The sequence below is a fragment of the Chanodichthys erythropterus genome, chromosome 22 (assembly GCF_024489055.1).
Source record: "Chanodichthys erythropterus isolate Z2021 chromosome 22, ASM2448905v1, whole genome shotgun sequence".
NCBI lineage: Eukaryota > Metazoa > Chordata > Actinopteri > Cypriniformes > Xenocyprididae > Chanodichthys > Chanodichthys erythropterus.
This window is the reverse complement of record NC_090242.1, coordinates 36,941,880-36,962,312: the sequence shown is the minus strand read 5'-3', so window position 1 is coordinate 36,962,312 and position 20,433 is coordinate 36,941,880. Positions and strand designations below refer to the sequence as shown.

Genomic DNA, 20,433 nt, shown 5'->3' with positions numbered 1-20,433 from the left:
TATAAAATAACTAATATTCCAATATTTAAGTAATTGGGTTTACACAAATTAATCTACTTCTCTTCAAATCAAACTAGTGTGTAGCTGGTGAACTGAAGGATTATAAAATTCGGTCCGTTTACATACAATGTGTGCTTGAGGTGAATAAAACACCCAGTCAATTTGGAAAGTCAATTAGGCCTTTTTCAATTATTAAATGGGCATCGGTTTATATTTTGACAAACTACCTGTTTTTAAATCTATTAATTTCTATGTAAATGTCTGAAACATAAAACTGATATTATGAGGTTGATGAAAAACCGCGCAAAAGCAGATTTGAATTTGTGACTGATGACGTCGCGCGCTGTAGAGGTGAAAGTATATTTAATATTTCTGCACGGCGGCAGCAAAAACATTTCTTACCTTTCGATCCTGCAGATGAGGCTGTGCGATCAGGATTAATACCGGTGAAGCTTCTGAATGTCACTGACATTCGGCTCCAGCCAGGATTCAGCTCTCGCCACCTGTTGATCATGTTTTCTCATTTGAATATTCTAATTTACCGTAGCACGTCATTCACGAGAGATTTGCTTCTGAAATATATTTTTCCCCTCAGTCACAAACCACATTCGACAACTTACAAAAATGAATTAACCTTTAAAATAATTTTAGAAATAAATATGGAAAAAGAAAAAAGCATGTTGAAACACAAAAACTTTATTTCAGGTTGTTTCAGGCCTTGAAACGGTGGGCGTGTCTCGATCTTCCGAGGTCGTGAATCAGTACATCATGATCTTGTACGAGTTCAGTGAAGAAGATCCTGTCCTCACTGTCAACATCACTATTTATGAGAACTGATATCTTTCTGACATTGTTTAGTACAGTATGTTAAATACTTTGCTTGTTACCTACACTCTAAAATGCTGTGTTAAAAAAGGACAAACCCTGCTGCATAGTTTTATTTAACTGTTGTTTAAAAATTATTATATTGCTCATTTGAACACAAAATATGCTGGAAATTAAAAATCAGACACATCAGAGGCAACAATAATAATCAAAAGGTGAACATTTATTAACTCTTGGAGTGTCTATCAGTTGAAATTGTAGTTGAAGACTCAAAAAATGTAATTGTCAGTTGCGTGTATAGAGCCCCTGTCTGGACATATTTAATCAAAAAGTAGATACACTGTTTAATTATATAAACAAGGTGCATGTTGTGTGTGGTGACTTCAATATTAATCTTTTAAACCCCAATCATAGCCAGAAAACTGCTGATTTTATTACAAGTAGCAATAATCTTTTTTCACTTATCCTTAAACCAACTAGAATTACAGTTGACACAGCTACATTAATAGATAATATATTCACAACGGGAAAGCCAAATTACAGCTGGAATTCTTATTAATGATATTAGTGATCATCTTCCTGTTTTTAGTATTTTTCATGAACTCCTACAAAAGGATGATAAACTTACAATAGATACTCATGCATTAAAAAGACACAGAACACCGGAAGCCATCGCTGCCCTCAAAGAGGACCTGTGTGAGCAGTCGTGGGACGAGGTCTGCTACAGAAGACCCTGATCAGGCTTATGATGCCTTCCTGTCTATACTAATTAAGTTCCATGACAAACACTGTCCACTTAAAAAGTCCTCTACCAAACATAAAAACAGGACAGATAAGCCATGGATTACTAAGGGCAGAGCGAATGCATGTAAAAAGAAAAATCATCTCTATAGACTATATATATGAAACATAGAACCAAAGAAACAGAATATAGATATAAAACGTATAAAAATAAATTGATAAATATAATTAGATTAAACAGGAAGAACTATTATCATAACAAATTGGAACAGTACCAGAGTAATATCCAAGAGATCTGGAAAGTAGTGAATAGGAATGGGCCTTTACTTTTTATCTTTAACTACTATGTTATAGATAATTTAATTATAAATAAGACTCAGGAAATTACAAATGCTTTTAACAATTTCTTCATAAGTGTAGGACCTACTTTGTCCAACCAAATGATTGAACCAAAAGATATAAATGTAATTAATGAACAACTTATAAAACCAAATCTAAATTCTTTATTTATAAATAGTGTAGATAAAAATGAAATAATTGGAATTGTAGGAAATTTCAAAAATAACAGTTCCAGTTTAGACATGTGGCTAAAAGACATCATAAATTGCATAGTTAAACCACTCACATACATCTGTAATCAGTCCTTTCTAACTGGTATCTTTCCTCATAAAATGAAAATTGCAAAAGTAATACCCATCTTCAAAAGTGGAGACAAACAACAAACACAAACTATAGACCCATCTCACTACTTTCACAGTTTTCAAAAATTTTAGAAAATTGTTTGTGGTCAGGCTTGACGAATTTATAGAAAAAAAAATCTTCAACAATATGGATTTAGGTCTAATAGATCTACTTCGATGGCGGTCATGGAACTGGTGGAGAAAATAAAAACAGCAAAAGAAAACAAGCAATATACAGTGGGGTATTTATAGATCTCAGTAAGGCCTTTGACACCATTGACCATGCAATGGAAAGATATGGTGTCAGAGGAACTGCTTTTGCATGGCTGAAAAGTTATTTAAGTGAAAGGCTACAGTATGTACAAATGAATAATGTAAACTCTGGGGGAAAAAAAATTACACACGGAGTCCCACAAGGCTCGGTATTAGGACCCAACTTATTCATAATGTATATGATATCTGTGAGGTCTTACAAAATCTAGATTGTATTCTGTTTGCTGACGATACCAGCCTCTACTGCTAACAGATCTAGAGCAACTCCTGAATACTGGTGAAAATAAGCTAAAGATATTAGAAAAATGCTTTGATATAAAGAAAATATCAATGAACTTAACTAAATATATTGTATTTGGCAATAGGAAAATTAAAAAAGAAGTTAAAATTAAAATAAATTAATGATATAGAAATTGAAAAGGTAACTGCCAATAAATTCTTGGGGATTTATATTGATGAATATTTGAATTGGAAAATGCATATAAATTTCATAAAGATGAAAATTGCTAAAACTATTGCTATAATGTGTAAAATAAAAAACTTTGTAAATCAACACTCATTATTTTTACTGTACAATTCTCTTAATCTGCCATACCTTAGTTATTGTGTAGAAATGTGGGGGAATAATTACAAGTCAAATATTAATCCAATCTATTTACTCCAAAAGAAGGCAATTAGAATTGTAAATCAGGAAAAATATTCTGCACCAACAAATCTTTTATTTATAAAATTAAATACCTTGACCTTGTTGACTTAAATACAGCAGTTGTGATCTACAAGGCATTTAACCATCATCTCCCTCACAATCTCCAGATGTTCAAGCTCAGAGAGAGTCAGTATAACCTCAGAGGAACAGGTATTTTTCCAAAAAACAAATAAAAAAAAATAAATGTATTACGTTTAGGGGGTAAATTTGTGGAATAGTCTAGATGATAAATGAAAAGGGTGTTATACAGTAAAATTATTAAAAAAAAAAAAGTACAAATCTAATGTCATTGAAAAATATAAGGGATTAGAATTATAAAATAAATAAATAAACGATTCATTAATAGGATTATTATTATTACAAAGGTGTGAACTATAATTGGAAGGTGATTAACGTTATTTAATTCTGCTTTAACTTCTGTTTTTGGTAATGTAAAGTATAGTATGAATGACTTTGAGGGTTAGGCATAATAAGTTCAGACTTCAGCCTAGACCCTTTCGGTCTTTGTCCTTGTCTTTGAAATGTTGAAGGATTTAATTTAAAATGCTTTGTTTTGTTTTTGTTTTTTTCTTTGGATGGATGACTATAAACTAATAAACTAAAAACTAAATAAGCAATTTAATTAATGTTTATTGTTTAATTAATATTCATTAAACATAATAATAAATGTTCATTTCCAACTAATTTTGGGTTCATTTTAAGCAAGAAATACAGTATTTTTTTAAACAATTGTTGAGTTAAATAAAACTATCCCGCATGTTGAGCAAACATTTAACCCAACCGCTGGATTTATCCATTTTCAACCTATTTCAGCTGTAAATAAATAAATGTTTGCTAGAATATGTTCACTACCTGTCTATCAATGTATGTTTATGCTGAAATATAATTAAATATTGGTTTGTACTCCCTGGTTTTCACGATGCGTTGAGGGAATTTTTAGGGAGCGTCCGTTTCGGTGCACTGGTAGCTGATTGAGACACATCCCAGATCTCCTTTTTAAAGTCACCATGAAATCAAAACTGACCATTCTTGTTTTTTTTTACAGAATATTTCAGTGTTTATATTAATGATTTATCGATTATTGTGTTTAATTCATGTTCTGGTAATCTTGAATCAGAATATCTTCCTCTTGCAGCATCTCTTCTCTTCTCTGATGATGAGGGCGGGGCAACCTGTCACTCACGTGAGATCCACCAAAACCATCCAATCAATTCCCCGCAGACAAAATCAAGCCCCGCCCTACATTTATTCTTGTTTGTGAAGCGTTTCACTCGGATATACGGCACAATAGAGAAGAAAAGATGTTGTTCTGTCATATCTAAACACACTCAGAAAAGTCTGAAGAAAAACCTTCTACGTAATGAGAGGATCAACTGAATCTCTGGACCTTCGAAAGATTCCTGTTCTCGTTAAACACAATTTAATGCTTTATTATAAACCATATTTTCATCGGATGAGCCGCTTCAGTTCTGATAAACATTGACAATGAAACACTTTCATTCACAACAGAAGAATTGTTTATTCTGATTAATACAGTAACGAGGTGGTTTTACCGCGGTACAGCAGAGTAAAATCGTTTGCCTTTATTCGTTTGGAGATTCTCGTGTATGAACGAATCATTGGCATGAAAGTTGCAATCAAGACGTTGACGTTTATTAATGAGGTCAAAGGAAATAAATACAAATGAAAGCAGTGGGACGGATCTAACAGTTCAGTGTGAGTCCTTCATCATCATCATCATCATCATCAGTGATTCTCAGCACAGGCGGCCGATGTCGTTTTTCGTGCAGCCCTGATTACAGCACATTCCCGCCAGTCCCAGAGAGAAGTTCCTCTTGCTCCGGTCGGGACGGGGCCAGTTCACGCTCGTCTCCCCGTCCGCAGCCGTCTGTGCGACCCGCAGCAGCTCCGAGAGAGACGAGAACAGCGGGACACCTTCATCCGGGCCCGGCGCGGCGTCCCGGTCCAGATACGAGTCCAGGAGCCAGTGACCTCCGAGACACAAACACAAACATGAACACAAACACAGCTTGTTCCCAAAACACCTTTCAGTGATCCTTTCCTCTACTAGCTTTATTCACTGATAGTTCAACTAGAACGCTCACATTATTGTCATTAATTATTGTATCATATTGATATATTATTAGAGCTCAAGAATTCATATTCTTGAATGTTTATAAAATAACTGAAATAGGAACATGGATTTATGTCTTTTAATAGGATGAATGTATGTTTTACACTGAAAGGTGAGTTATTTAAATAAGCCACAGGTCGGGGTTTTTTATTCTCATGGTTTTAAATAAGCAAACACTGATGACCATAATGATGATACTGAGGCGGTTATTGTTATTTTAGTATCATCAATTTTTTAATATAGCCTATTTTTGTATTTTCCATTTTCAGTTGTTTTTGTCATTTTTATGAGTTATCGTTTTTCTTAACGTATCTATATCGTTTTGTTTCTTCAGTTTTTGTTATTTTTAGTACAAGTTAAACTAAATGTTAGTTTATTTTATTTCAAATAACGATTTTTTTTTTGTAGTTGTACTTTTAGTGTAATAGCCCTGGTAAAGATGATGATGATGGTGATGAAGTACATACTGTGAGGGGTGTCGGATCTCCTCCACCGGGACCCTCCGCACGTGAAGATCACGGCTCTGATGAACTCGCGCCCGCACAGTTTCACTCCGAAGTCTCTCGGTAAATCCGCCCGCTCCGCGCGCTCACACACACACACACTGCACACACACACCAGCACGACAGCCGAAAACACGCGAAACATCGTCATCAGGAACATTACTGTGACTTTATAAAAGAAAAGCCGCTGAAGTTTCTGGAGCTGCTGGTTTCTGATGATTCTCCATCAGTTCACGGAGACTTTATACGGACTCGGACTGACGTCACTGACGCGGGCGCGCGCACGCTGATTGATTAACATCACAGAATTCCTTTCTACATCAAGAACACTGATATGGATTATTATGGATATATCTCTCACTACTGACGAATGATGTCAGAGCACAAACGAGATTTAATGAGAATAATTTATTTCCAAAATATAGATTTCTTGTTTCATCATTTGGTCGGGAATTTCGGAACAGAAAATCAAACGACCATAAAATACAATCAGATTTATTTTCATGAACAAACATTGGCTTCATTTTGAAAAAAAAAAAAAGGTTACGCATCACACACATTCAAATAAACTCATCTATATAACATTTTAGGGAAAAATTAAACATTAAAAACTGCTTTAAATGTTTATTTTTGGACACAAAGATCATGATCACAATAAAAACGGATGCTCTGTCACAACAATGAATAATTAAGTGCATTGGAAATATACATTATATATGTTAATCATGTTATTTTTCTTTCCAGGCAGTTTGAAACAACTAATAATTAGGTAATATGTGTGAACAAACACCTGAGAATCAACATGAAGCACTGAAACAATGACATTCCCAGAGCGGTTTTTCCGGAGAAGTGCCGACCGCTCTTAATCTGAGTGTTTCTCAGTGGAATTCCGGGTTCAGGTCGTTAGGACGCTTCGTCAGGTGACTCATTTCTCCAGCAGAGACGACAGATGAGCTTTGGCTCGCCGGGATTTCTCGATGCTCTCGAAGGTGGGCATCCCATGAGGAACATCCAGACGCTCGCTCTCAGAGACCATGATGCTCTCTGCCTCGGCTGCGGATCACATGATCACAAACCATCACAACAGGATCATCGGCAAAAAGCATTTCTACTAATTACAAGTACAACAATCCCTCGTCATCAAAGCAGGACGTTTGAGGAATCCTTCTACAGCCAATCAATAATCAATCAGCGATAATAGCGGAAACAAGACGTCGTGACGTCACTGCGCTCCATCATTCAGATGTTTAATCAGTAAGAATGTCACACTGATGATGATGAAATAATTACATTCTGGCCGTATTCATCAGAACGATCAAAGAGGACCTGCTTTATTACACTTTGAGCATGAGAAAGCTCTGAAAGTCCCTCCAGCGGGAGTTCTTCTGTTTCTGAACTCCCTGAAACTTTTCTTCACAATATTCCTCATTTAAATAATTCATGCGCAGAATAAAGGGGCGGGGCCTGGTTGAGTTAGTTAGCAGTGTGTTGAAACTGTCGGTTATGGTAAGGGGCGGGACATTTCCCAAACACCAATCACAACACACTGCTCCAGCCGACCAATCGGAGCACATTGTGCTTTTCAGAAGGCGGGGCTTCATAGAGACAGGAAGTAAACAGAGCGTTACTGACAGACTGGGAAGAGAGGAGCTGCAATAATGGAGAATATGAGGAGAATAATCAACATTCAATCTAGTAGAGCCCAAAAACAACATCAAAACTGTAAAGGGGTCTTATTTAAGTGTTCTCAGGATGAACGGGTTTGTTTACCTCTCATGCGGTGAATCAGTGATCCGTACGCCATGTCCATCTGATATGCCAGGATGAAGCTCAGAGGAATGATGGGAGCCAGAAGAGCAGCTTTCCTCTTTTTCACGGCTCTGGAGACAAACACAGTTCGAGCGACTCTCTCAGACTCTCATTTCATCTGTGTGTCACAGACTGTTTTATTAAAGATAAATGAAATGTTAAAGATTATTAGCTTTATCAGATGTTTTGTTTGAGAACAGTGACTCGATGTTTTTATTATAAAGTTTAGAATTACATAATCATATTTCTACTCCTATTCGTTTTTTCTAAATATAAACATTTAAATCGCGGCTGTCATAACTGATTTATTCAAACATGCATTAAATATTGAAGAACATTATAGATTATAATAAATATGTAACGGTGCATATCTATATTTATCAGAATGCTGAATCTAGAGTTCACTTTTCTAGCTGACTAATGAGTTTATGGTCACTGAATGTGTTTTTCTGAGGTAAATGTGACGTCACGTGACACTGAAGCTGTTTTATTGAGGTTGAAGCACTGATTGAGCGATTACACGAGACATGATACGGATTTCAGTAAGTTGTACTGTATATTTTAACATACCTTCAGATGTTCATGTTTATTTCGCTGTAACTGGTATTAAAGTGGAGGAGAGGATGATCACATGCTTCTCTTTAACTGAGGCGCTAAAGCGATCCGTCACGCCACATTAAAACGCGCCAAAACGGTATTTATGTTTTGAATCTCATAATAAGATGGACGTCATTTGAAATCTGAGACATTCTTCATATCAAAAGTAACAAAGATTATTGTGATTTATTGGATGGGAGGCACTACATTCTGCTCATTCATCAACTGAAAACAGACTAATCGATTCTTGGGAGTTAAGAATCGATATCGGTTTGTAAAAATCGAGAAATTTGTCGATGGATATTTTTTACCCAGCCCTGGTTAATATTGATCTGACTGAACTGACACTATCAGATGAGAAAACCTGATCTGAATAATGTCTTCTGTAGAGCTGCTTTACTGCTGAAACTGAGTTTGTCTCATATCTGAGTTTCATGTCATCTGTTATTTTCCTGTTTATCACTGTGAAGCTGCTTTAAAACAATCTGTATAAAGCACTGTAGAAATAAAGATGACTTCAGTGGCATTCATGAAACAGGCAGTGTAAGAAAACTGCTGTAAAAGAATGTGTGTGTATGTATATATATATATATTTAGTGAGTGTGTGTGTGTGTGTGTGTGTGTGTGTGTGTACAGACCCGACAGTGAGACCCAGCGTAGCCAAACCGAAGAAAGAACCGAAGTACTTGAGAAACTCTCTGGACCAGGCGACCTGCATCGCCATCTGACGCTCACGCATCTGATTCTGCATCACCAGCTGACGCTCCAGCTGCAGAAACACACAAACACACAACTCTGTGTCAGGCTGACGTGTGTGTGTGTGTGTGTGTGTGTGTGTTCAGGTGAAGAGCTGCAGAGACACGCGTGACCTCACGAACACGTCACTCACACACGGAGGTGACGGCGTCTCGCACTTCCTGACCAAACAAAGCATCTGTCACAGACAATATGCAAATGAATACTCCTTTATTTGTTTATTCAGTAGCCCTCATTAGCATAAATGCATGTGTATGTGGCCTGCTAACACCTCACATTTCCATGTTTTGTCTGGAGGTCAAAGCCACTTCCTGTCTGCAAGCGGAAGTCCTCATCTGATCTCGGCATGAGTGTTCATTATGAAACTTTAATAAGTAGTTTCTGCGAATCAGACGTGCTGCGACAGATTACAGGTTCTCTGATTTCACACTCGCAGCGCTCAGTGTTAATGACTTCAGTCTGTAAAATACCAGGAATAACGATTGCTAACGAGGTGAAGTAAACGACAACCCAACCACCCCCAGGGTCCAATCACACGTTCCCATTGAGCATCACTCCACTCGACACAAAAGCATTAATTATCTTTAACCAATCAGCTGGTTAAGTGCTAATCAGGAGTGAAACTGAGAAACGGAGACATTCACTCATGATTTTTCCACAGAGAAACTCACAGACTAACGTCAGTTTATTTACATGCGCTAAAGTTCATCGATCTGTATTCTATAAACCGCTATAGGAATAAAGCTGACTTGACAAATGAGGGAAGCCTGAAACAGTGTTTTTATTGACTCCAGGACGATAAACATGACAGTAATCAATGAAAACACACTCAGTTATAAATGAACTTCAGAGCTTCAGCAGGTCTCTCAGCTTGTATTTGCTCCAAAAAAATTCACAATTATGAGTTTAAAGTCGTCATATCGCCACATATCCCAGTTAAACTGCTTGGCAAACAAGAACAAATGTAGGGCGGGGCTTGATTTTGTCTGTGGGGAATTGATTGGATGGTTGTGGTTTGCTATTGGTAGATCTCATGTGAGTGACAAGTTGCCCCGCCCTCGTCATCAGAGAAGAGAAGCTGTAAGAGGGAGGAGAAGATATTCTGATTCAAGATTACCAGAACATGAATTTAACACAATAATGATAAATCATTTAGTACATCTTGTTGACTTTAAATGCAACGATCTTTATCAACCGATGAATTCAGCCCGAAGTGATTTCAGCTGATGACCGTCACAGATCTGATGTCCTTCAAAGGAAAGCGTCGATTCAGTGAGATGTTGAGAAGCGACGCAGAGGTGATGAAGTGGAAACGCTGGTGGGAAACTCACTGACATTTTCCTGAAAGGCCACGAGTGACGATTTCTGTTAAGCGTAAACCAGACGGGAGGCTGACAGACCCGCACAAACACCGAACACGGGTCATGATGCGCGTGACACGCTAACAGAACAAACAGAGAACATATAAAAGCCACACTTATGAGTTTGATATGAGCACATGTGTCAGACGCATTAATGCACGTCACTGGACCCTCTTCCACTCGCGGCGTTCAGTTCCATCAGTGAAAGCCTTGAATGGACCGGGACGCGTCCGTCTCCTTTCTGATTCACACGTAACCCACAATTTTATCATCTCGCCTTTTCAGGACAATTAAAATGTCATTAGTTTGAATTTCAGAGCAGCAGAAGTGAGAAACAAAGAGCTGAGGGCGACGGACAGGCCAGTCAATTCTCTGACCGCTCAACAATCAGACGAGGAACGGAGAAACGAGGGTGACAGCGTAATGGAGACGCGAGACGTCACTGATCTTCTGAACCGTCTGCTAATGAAGCAGAAGAGCTAAACGAGTTTGATCACCGCGAGCCCCACGTTCACGCTCTGAACTCTCCATGTGGCATTTCTGAAGCACAAAGGTCATGATTTTTCGTTATCCTAACAAAAAACTGAGTAAATATGATGTTCAATGAGTAACAACAATATTTGGAAAGATGATCACAGATTCCTGGAAGTGCTGGAGGAGCTTTAGGACGTTTATGAGATTGCGGCTGATAACGAGTATTTATGAGCGTCCAAACGCGCCCGCGGCTCAGAAATACCTGCACTGAGAGCAAAAGCACCGACACACAGTCCCAAACACGTGAATTACTGCTTACGTGGAGACAGAAATGTGCCAGAGATTCTGCTGTGCCGTTTACACTTCACCGAAACACAAAAACACGGTTTCTCACTGGAAATAAAATAAGCATCGACTGAAATAAAACAAGTTTAAGTACTAAAATTATAGTATAGTTCACCTGTGGGTGTTTATAAAGGGGTTTTTCAATTAATGAGTGAAATAAAGTCTGTGAAAAATATAACTTTGATGATACTCCAACATTTTGTTCTACGGCATAAATTACACTGCTTTATGTTACTGACATGTGAAAACAAATAAGAAACTTGAGGTATGGAGAAACTATAGAGCAAAATATAAGGTGAGGTTTAGTTGAAGATCATTATGTTTCACTGAATTTCCAGCAAAAATGGACTGTAATATTGTGACAATACCGGTTCAACGCTGCTCAACGCTGCTGCCTGTCTGCTGTCTGACCTACGCTCAGAGCTTCGTGGAGTTTATCCTAAATCCTTCTCTTTATTCCTATTCACATAATATAACTTTCTTATTTTCACTAGATTACTTAACCTATTGCATAGTATTACTAAACGGAACGATTTATTACTAGCAATCCACCAGCGTAATCACCTAGTGTTAGCCATAGCCCGCTAGCCTGCTAGCTACCGTCTACTTTCTTTTTTCCTTTAAACCAAACCTTCCTTGTCGAGTGAATGGCGGATTTATCCGATGTATGTTATTCTGATCTGTCCTCGCCAGATCGGGAAGCTGTGGAGACGTTGCTGCCTGGCATTCATCGATCCACCGCGAGGTACAGCGTCCCGCACATCACCCTCGCCCCAGGCACCGGCAAGCGACCGAGACATCCAGCCAGCGAGTCCCGTGTGCGTTGCAGTTTTTCGGACGGCGTTCATCAAACACACGGTCAGTCATGTCCGACGATTATCATGTGTAGTAAATGCAACATGTACAGCTTAGCTCTTTCTGTCAGCAGTGAGACTTACACATGTGATAAATGCAGGGATATTGTCAGGATGACAGAGAGAATCTCAGAATTAGAGACACGCATCCAAACTTTAATTGAGGATAGTGAGAATGAAAGGGCCTTAGATACTGCTTTGGATGCGACTAGCCTAGTAAACACTACACATTCGGTTCCGGTTGTAGAAGCCACGCAGCAGGCTAACTGGGTGACTGTGAGGCGGCATAATGGCAAGAACAAACACCACTCTTCCGTTCCGATTAGAACATCAAACAGGTTCTCCCCACTCAGTGACGCACCCACTGAGAATCCTGTTGAAAGTGCCCTAGTAATTGGCGATTCTATTACACGGAACGTGAAAATAGAGACACCAGCCACCATAGTCACATGTTTGCCGGGGGCCAGAGCACCTGACATCAAAGCAAATTTAAAAGTGCTGGCTAATGCTAATCGTAAATACTCTAAAATTATTATCCACGTCGGCACAAATGATGTTCGACTTCGCCAGTCGGAGATCACTAAAATTAACATTAAAGAGGTGTGTGAACTCGCAAATTCAATGTCAGCAAAAGTAATTTGTTCTGGCCCTCTTCCTGTTCGTCGGAGTGATGAGATAGTTAGCAGGTTATCATCACTCAATGGCTGGCTGTCTAAGTGGTGTGCGCAGAATAATATAGGTTTCATAGACAATTGGAAAAGCTTTTGGGGCAGACCTGATCTGTTGAAAAGAGATGGTATTCATCCCTCCCGGGATGGTGCTGCTCTTCTCTCTAGAAATTTGGCAAATAGTCTTAGAGCTGAAACATGACAAACCAGGGCCCAGATCAGGACGCAGACAAACTGGCTAAAGCGACCGTCTGCTAGCCGCCTCACGTCACAGAACTCAAATAATTCACAGCACATAGAAACTCTTTCACCTAGATATTATCACATAGAGACTGTGTCTGTACCTCGAACTAGTAAATACAAAAAAACGTCCGAAACCTTTAAAGGGTAAAAATTTAATTGATGTTCAAAAAATGAAAATCACAGATAAATCAGATAAACAAATGATAAAGCTTGGGTTACTGAATATTAGCTCTATTTCTTCAAAAGCACTTATTGTAAATGAAATTATCACAGACAATAAACTAGACTTGCTGTGTTTGACAGAAACCTGGCTAAAACCAGACGATTACATTACTTTAAATGAAACTAGTCCTCAAGGTTATGATTATCGACACAATCCTCGACAGAAAGGCAAAGGGGGAGGTGTTGCTGTAATTTATAGTAATATATTCAGAATCACTCAAAAGAATTTCAAATATAATTCCTTTGAAGTGATGGTGCTTTATGTAACATTATGTAAGTTGACATTTGTGCTGGCTACTGTATACAGGCCACCAGGGCACCATACTGACTTTATCAAAGAATTTGCTGAGTTTCTATCAGAGTTAGTACTGGCTGAGGATAAAGTCCTTGTTGTTGGTGATTTTAATATCCATGTAGATAATAATAAAGACGCATTTGGATTGGCATTTGCAGACATTTTAAACTCTATTGGAGTTAGACAACACGTGTCAGGACCCACTCATTGTCGTAATCATACCCTAGATCTAATACTGTCGCATGGAATTGATATTGATGCTGTTGAAATTCTACAGCAGAGCGATGATATATCAGATCATTATTTAGTCTCGTGTATAATACAGTTAGCCAAGGCTACAAAACCACCACCCAGCCATAAATATTGTAGAACCATCACGTCTACCACTAAAGATTGCTTTATAAATAATCTCCCCGAGCAGTTTCATCGCCTTAGTATACCTGACAACTTAGAAGAACTCGATGCTGCTCGATGAAAACTATTGGCTCTCTCTTTTCCAGCACATTAGATGCAGTCGCTCCTTTACGTCTAAAGAAGATTAAGGAAACTAATCCAACGCCGTGGTATGATGAGCACACTCGGGCTCTAAAACGAGCTGTTAGAAAAGCTGAACGTAGTTGGAAGAAAACAAAACTAGAAGTTTTTCGCCTTTCGTGGAAAGAAAAAATGATTGAGTACAGAACGGCTATAAGAAATGCTAGATCTACTTATTTTTCAAATCTCTTAATAGAAAACAAACATAATCCTAGGTATTTATTTGACACAGTGGCTAAATTAACTAGAAACAGAGATTCAACTTCTGATGTTTCCATAGAGCACAGCAGTAATGACTTTATGAACTTCTTTACTTGCAAGACTGATAATATTAGAGAGAAAATTATAAACATGCAACCGTCTACAGTTTCTCTTCAGACCGTGCACTGTAGTGTCCCTGAGGTAAAACTAGAATCATTCGCCGCTATAGGAGAGGAAGAATTATCTAAACTTATCAAATCATCAAAATCAACAACATGTATGTTAGACCCAATGCCGAGTAAACTACTGAAAGAAATGCTTCCAGAGGTCGTAGGTCCACTTCTTGATATAATTAATTCATCTTTAACACTAGGATACGTGCCAAAAACCTTTAAGCAGGCTATTATTAAACCTCTTATTAAAAAACCTCAACTAGATCCGAGAGATTTAGTAAACTACAGGCCAATCTCGAATCTACCTTTTCTGTCAAAGATACTAGAAAAGGCAGTTTCAATACAACTGTGCTCCTTTTTAGAAAGAAATGGAATCTGTGAGGATTTCCAGTCAGGATTTAGACCAAACCATAGTACTGAGACTGCTCTCGTTAGAGTTACAAACGATCTACTCTTATCATCCGATCGTGGCTGTATTTCTCTATTAGTGTTATTAGATCTCAGTGCTGCTTTTGACACTATCGATCACAACATTCTTCTAAAAAGACTTGAAAACTATATTGGCATTAGTGGAATTGCTTTGGCATGGTTCAAATCGTACTTATCTGACCATTATCAGTCTGTAGTAGTTAATGAAGAGATGTCGTATCGATCACAGGTTAAATATGGAGTACCACAAGGCTCAGTACTAGGACCGTTGCTTTTCACTCTGTACATGCTGCCCTTAGGAGAGATAATTAGGAAGCATGGTGTTAGTTTTCACTGCTACGCTGACGATACTCAGCTCTATATTTCCTCGCGCCCTGACGAAACCTACAAATTCACAAAACTAACAGAATGCATAGCTGACATTAAAAACTGGATGACAAGAAATTTCTTATTATTAAATTCAGAAAAAACTGATATCCTAATCTTTGGACCAAAAACTTCCTCACGAAAAAACCTTGAATACTCTCTAACACTTGACGGGTGCTCCATTAAACCTTCGTCCTCAGTTAGGAACCTGGGTGTGCTCTTTGATACCAATCTTTCATTTGAAAGTCATGTTTCTAGTATCTGTAAAACCGCCTTCTTCCATCTAAAAAATATATCTAAATTACGGCATATGCTCTCAATGACAAATGCGGAACAGTTGGTTCATGCATTCATGACCTCAAGACTAGATTATTGTAACGCTCTACTGGGTGGTTGTTCTGCTCGGCTTTTAAACAAACTACAGTTGGTCCAAAATGCGGCAGCTAGAGTTCTTACTAGAACCAGAAAGTATGACCATATTAGCCCAGTTCTGTCAACATTACATTGGCTCCCTATTAAACATTGTATAGATTTTAAAATCTTGCTACTTACTTATAAAGCTCTAAATGGTTTAGCTCCCCAGTATCTAAGTGAGCTCTTAATGCATTATAGTCCTTCACGTTTATTGCGATCTCAGAATTCAGGCCAGTTGATAATACCCAGAATATCAAAATCAACTGAAGGCGGCAGATCCTTTTCCTATTTAGCACCTAAACTCTGGAACAATCTTCCTAGCATTGTTCGGGAAGCAGACACACTCTGTCAGTTTAAATCTAGACTAAAAACACATCTCTTTGCTCTTGCATACACATAACACATTATCAATACATTAACATTTTTCAAATCCGTTAAAGGATTGTTACGCTGCAATATTTAGGTCGGCCGGAACCGAGAACATTTCCTATAACACTAGATATACCTGTACATCAGAATAAGAATAAGAATCATCTCCGCTAATATCTGTCTCTCTGCTTATCCTGAGGTTTGCCGGGTGCTGGATTCAGGCCGTATCCAGATCAGATGGAGAACCTGTGTCTGGACCTGACTACAATGTAGCCCAGGAGACAATGGGCCTACAGACCCAGTTCTGGCTGCATCTATAATTCAGATTTTTAATCCCCGTATCCGCTTACATATATTTATATATAATCTATTTTTAATCTCTATAATAAAAATGTATAATTCAGATTTTGATCTCCATATCCATTTACATATATTATATATATCTTCCAAGGGGTTTTTTCCCTCCTAGGACTTTTTTCCCAGTGTTAGCACGCTGGGTTTTTCTCCTAGGGGTTTTTTTCCACCCCTGGGAGTCAGCCGACATTGGCTTAATGTAGCACCATCTTGTATATGTTACACATTACCATGCTTGGTTGTACAGCTTATTTTTAACCACTTCCCTTTTTCTGTGCTTCTAATATGTAAAGCTGCTTTGAACAATTACCAATTGTAAAAGCGCTATATAAATAAATTTGACTTGACTTGACTTGACATGTATGGTAGTGGCCAAGCCTGTTAAAACTGACATCTTCAGTAGAGATGCACCGATATATCAGCCAATAATCAGCCGATAGTGCGAAAATTTGCTTTTGCCGATTATTGGCCGATATATCGGTGCATCTCTAGTGAAGATGTCAGTTTTCAAAGGCTGGACATCACTTTTGGCCACTACTGTATTTATCACAGTGTTATGGCCATTTTTGCTGGAAATTCAGTGAAACATAATGATCTAATGCTGTTTAAAAACAGCCGATAATCAGAGCCGATATATCCTGTCAATCAAAAGAGGGCAGGAGAATGCACTGCATTTACTTTGTGTAAAGAAAATGCTAAGAAACCATTTCGATGTTCAATATTAATAGTAATTATATGAAATAATAACATTAAGAAAGCTAAGAAATATTAATTTAATCTTCAGAATTTAGTCAATGTGTTTTATATTATATGTGTTTTATATATTAATTTTAGCAACCACCTGACTGCTGCAGATTCATTTCGGCGTTGAACAGGACGTGAACAGCTCCGGGTGGAACGTCACGGGTTGCCATCTCTTAATTACGGTTAGGACAGGGCATGAACGCAGCATAAGCTCATTGTTTTGGCTCAGGAGGAAGTGTAAAAGGCGGCTGCTGTTGTTTGTGGTGCTCTGCGACTGACGTCTGTCTACAACTTATTCAGACTGAATGCGGACATTATTTAATCCTGAGACTTCTACAGAAGATATATGTACATAATATTCTATTACCCAACACTTCTATGATTGATTGCTATCAGGGTGTGAAGAGAGTTTTATCCAGAATAACAAAAAGTGTTTATAACACAAATTGCCTACCCTACCTTTGATGTTAATTCCAACATTCCAAAATACATTTTTAAAATCCATATTTTAAAAAAAGTTGTATTTGTTGACATATTTGTTAATGCACTGTAAACTAACATGAACAATTTTATTTTACTAACATTTATAGTAATTAATAAATGCTTTAAAATTTTATATTCATTGTTAATTTGTTAACTAATGCATTAAATTATGTAAACAAACAAGACCTTACTGGTATAATAATCTCCTCATCTGAATTTTGTGATCGTAAAAACCTGAAACTAAAGTTGGAAAAGAAATCCTGTAGAAAGAGTGATGAAGAGCAGAAGAAAGGAATGAACGTGAAGGTGTGACTCATATGGATTCATCAGAGCTTTATGAGCTGCTGCAATGGGACAAATACAACCATATTTTACTGAATTCTTCATAATCTGTCAGCGCGTGGAGATTTTTCCCTTCATAACATCACAGGTGATGACTGCCTCACGGGCCGAGATTCATCACAAACACAAGCAAGACAAAACGAGCACTTCGCCATCGCAATAAAAGGTTAGTGGCTCTCGGCTAACTGGAGGCCAGCGGAAACAAAAGACCCGCAACACGACATATGAAGGTCTGACCGGAAATATCCGTGTTTGATCTGTTCTGAGATCATGTTCACGACCTTCACAATAAGCCTAAATGTTCATTCTAGAGACTCCAGCCCATATTTATATTTGTATTCAGGTGATTATGCAGCCGCACAGGCCACTTTACTCTGATTAATGAAGGTGTTCGATCTCTCGCACCTGCAGCCGGCTGTTGAGCAGCATGAACTCCTGCTGTTTCTGGAAGTTCTGCTCCATGGATTTGGAGAGAATGAAACCCATCCTGCAGAAGAGACAGAAAAGACAGGATCGCACCACACTTCTCCAACATTCAGGAGTTCAAACACACCAAACATGTGAGCTGAGCAGAAACAGAATACTTATGTTATGAAAATAGAGCTTATTTAGACAAATTAAAATGATGTACATTTTGAATGGAGGTAGATGGATAGATAGGTTACAATTAACAATTAATCGGCACCGATAGTTGTTGTTTGGAACTGCAAATATGCAAAAAACGAATGTTGATAGTTTGGGTTCAACGATATATGTGTGTGTGTGTGTGTGTATTAGGGATGCACAATATATTGGACACAATATCGGTATCGGCTGATATATGTTCATTTTTAATGTTATCATTATCGGCCAGATAAGAAAATTTGGCTGATATATTAAAGCCGATAAATGATGATTATTTCCTGCAGCTGAGACACTTCAGATCAGCACTGTCCGCAATTATGGTTTTTAATTGCTTGAAATATGATTGAAATCACTTCAAAAAGGAAAATACAGTTAAGTTCAACACGTGCAGCGCAAGTCTGTCATATAGGCTACATAATATTATAATGAGAAACATTATGAACATTATAATTGTGTGCTTGGGACATGGCTTTTAATGGTGAGACTTTTTGTTTTTGTAATCAGGCTCTCAAAAATTATATAAAAATTTGGATTTAGATTTATCGGCCAATATATCGGTTATCGGCTTTCAAAAATAAAGAATCGGCGCATCCCTATTTATAAATTATATATATATATATATATATATATATATATATATACACACACACCAATTTTAATACATGTAATGCAAAAAAAAATGTAGGCTATGCAGCGTTATTTTTACAATGTATTTTCTGTAAGTGTACATTTCTTTACAGCAAACAGGAATGGGGGGGGGGGGGGTCCTTATTACATCAAAAAATGCACAAATATTAATTACTAGAATTTAATTTTTTAAACTTGAAGTGAAAAATGAAGTACAGATGTGTTTCGATAAACATGATCATTGACTGTAAAACTCTACAGTCACTGTGAATCTTGATAAAAGACACTTTCAGTTGAATCATTAATCATCGTAATGACAATGCAGGAATCAGGGTGATTTCAGCGTAAAGTCAGTGAGTCAGAACGCAAAAACATCGTGATCTCGAATAATCTGAATTTGAAAACAATAATATCTGGAGTTTAATAATGATTTGATGATCTAGAGAGAAACTAACCAATCTGTCCCTCAGTAAACTCTGGTTTTTATTCCCGCACATGAGCTTCAAAGTAAACACAGTTAACAGCATAAATCACACCTGAATGTCAATCGTACCTTTGTAAAAATGAGTCTGTCGTTTAATAAAAACCAAGGGCACACGAGCTCCGCTTACGCACTGACGGCACGTCACTGACGCAGAAACGGCCCCGCCCCTCATTGCCTCGGCTTCTCTCCTCGACTCTCATTGGTTATTCTGTGCAGACGTCAATAAACTGAAGTAAATGGAATTTTTAAAGTTGCTACTAATGGCTAATTATGACATTATGTTCCAGTGGGGGAATATTTCCAAAGGCTCATTTAAGCCGCTTTCAAATCTCAGCACAAATATTAAAAGTAGACTAGTAAATGAAGAGCTGTTAAAAGTGTTGACTCTTTGACGAATTTATTTTGTTCCTGCATCTGCTAATTGCATAAATGTAATTGTAAACGCTTTTTAGAATGATTAAACAAAATATCGTATACCGAAATCCTGTGATTGGTCCGTTCTGACCAGCGCTGAGAAAAGTATCAGGTTTCACGTGACAGCGCCAGTTCAGCAAGAGCGGGAAATAATTCAAACAGATAATTTAACGGTCATTCGGTGTGAAGCAGATAATTATTGAGGAAGAACGATCCGGTCATCGCGTCTGACAGGTTTTTACTTGAAATCTTTCATAATGTTCAAGGAATCAACTTTTCTTGTAGGATGTACATTTACATTTAGCGTTTGCTCTTTAATCACAATGTATTTTAATAGCGGATATATGACTTGCTTGTTTATATTTTCACATGCCATTTTGTTTGCAGTA

At 37.7% G+C, this 20,433-nt stretch overlaps 2 protein-coding genes across 2 annotated transcripts; both read right to left on the bottom strand.

The window, feature by feature from the left end:
- Positions 1–4,772: 4,772 nt before the first annotated feature.
- rln1 (relaxin 1) lies at positions 4,773–6,071 on the bottom strand. Its single transcript, XM_067376757.1, has 2 exons — positions 5,827–6,071; positions 4,773–5,217 (listed from the first exon to the last, which is right to left on the bottom strand). Exons 1-2 carry the CDS (start codon positions 6,020–6,022, stop codon positions 4,982–4,984), a joined length of 432 nt encoding a protein of 143 aa, XP_067232858.1. The 5' UTR covers positions 6,023–6,071; the 3' UTR covers positions 4,773–4,981.
- Positions 6,072–6,299: 228 nt separating this feature from the next.
- Positions 6,300–19,790, bottom strand: plgrkt (plasminogen receptor, C-terminal lysine transmembrane protein). Its single transcript, XM_067376206.1, has 5 exons — positions 19,700–19,790; positions 18,301–18,382; positions 8,907–9,037; positions 7,633–7,742; positions 6,300–6,915 (listed from the first exon to the last, which is right to left on the bottom strand). Exons 2-5 carry the CDS (start codon positions 18,379–18,381, stop codon positions 6,788–6,790), a joined length of 450 nt encoding a protein of 149 aa, XP_067232307.1. The 5' UTR covers position 18,382; positions 19,700–19,790; the 3' UTR covers positions 6,300–6,787.
- Between the last annotated feature and the right edge of the window lie 643 nt (positions 19,791–20,433).

Coding starts and splice junctions, on each gene's coding strand:
- rln1 (XM_067376757.1), bottom strand. CDS start 6,022: ATGTTCCTGATGACGATGTTTCGCGTGTTTTCGGCTGTCGTGCTGGTG. Junction 5,218..5,826: donor GAGATCCGACACCCCTCACA/GTATGTACTTCA, acceptor TGTGTCTCGGAG/GTCACTGGCTCCTGGACTCG.
- plgrkt (XM_067376206.1), bottom strand. CDS start 18,381: ATGGGTTTCATTCTCTCCAAATCCATGGAGCAGAACTTCCAGAAACAG. Junction 9,038..18,300: donor TGCTCAACAGCCGGCTGCAG/GTGCGAGAGATC, acceptor GTGTTTCTGCAG/CTGGAGCGTCAGCTGGTGAT. Junction 7,743..8,906: donor ACGCTGGGTCTCACTGTCGG/GTCTGTACACAC, acceptor GTTTGTCTCCAG/AGCCGTGAAAAAGAGGAAAG.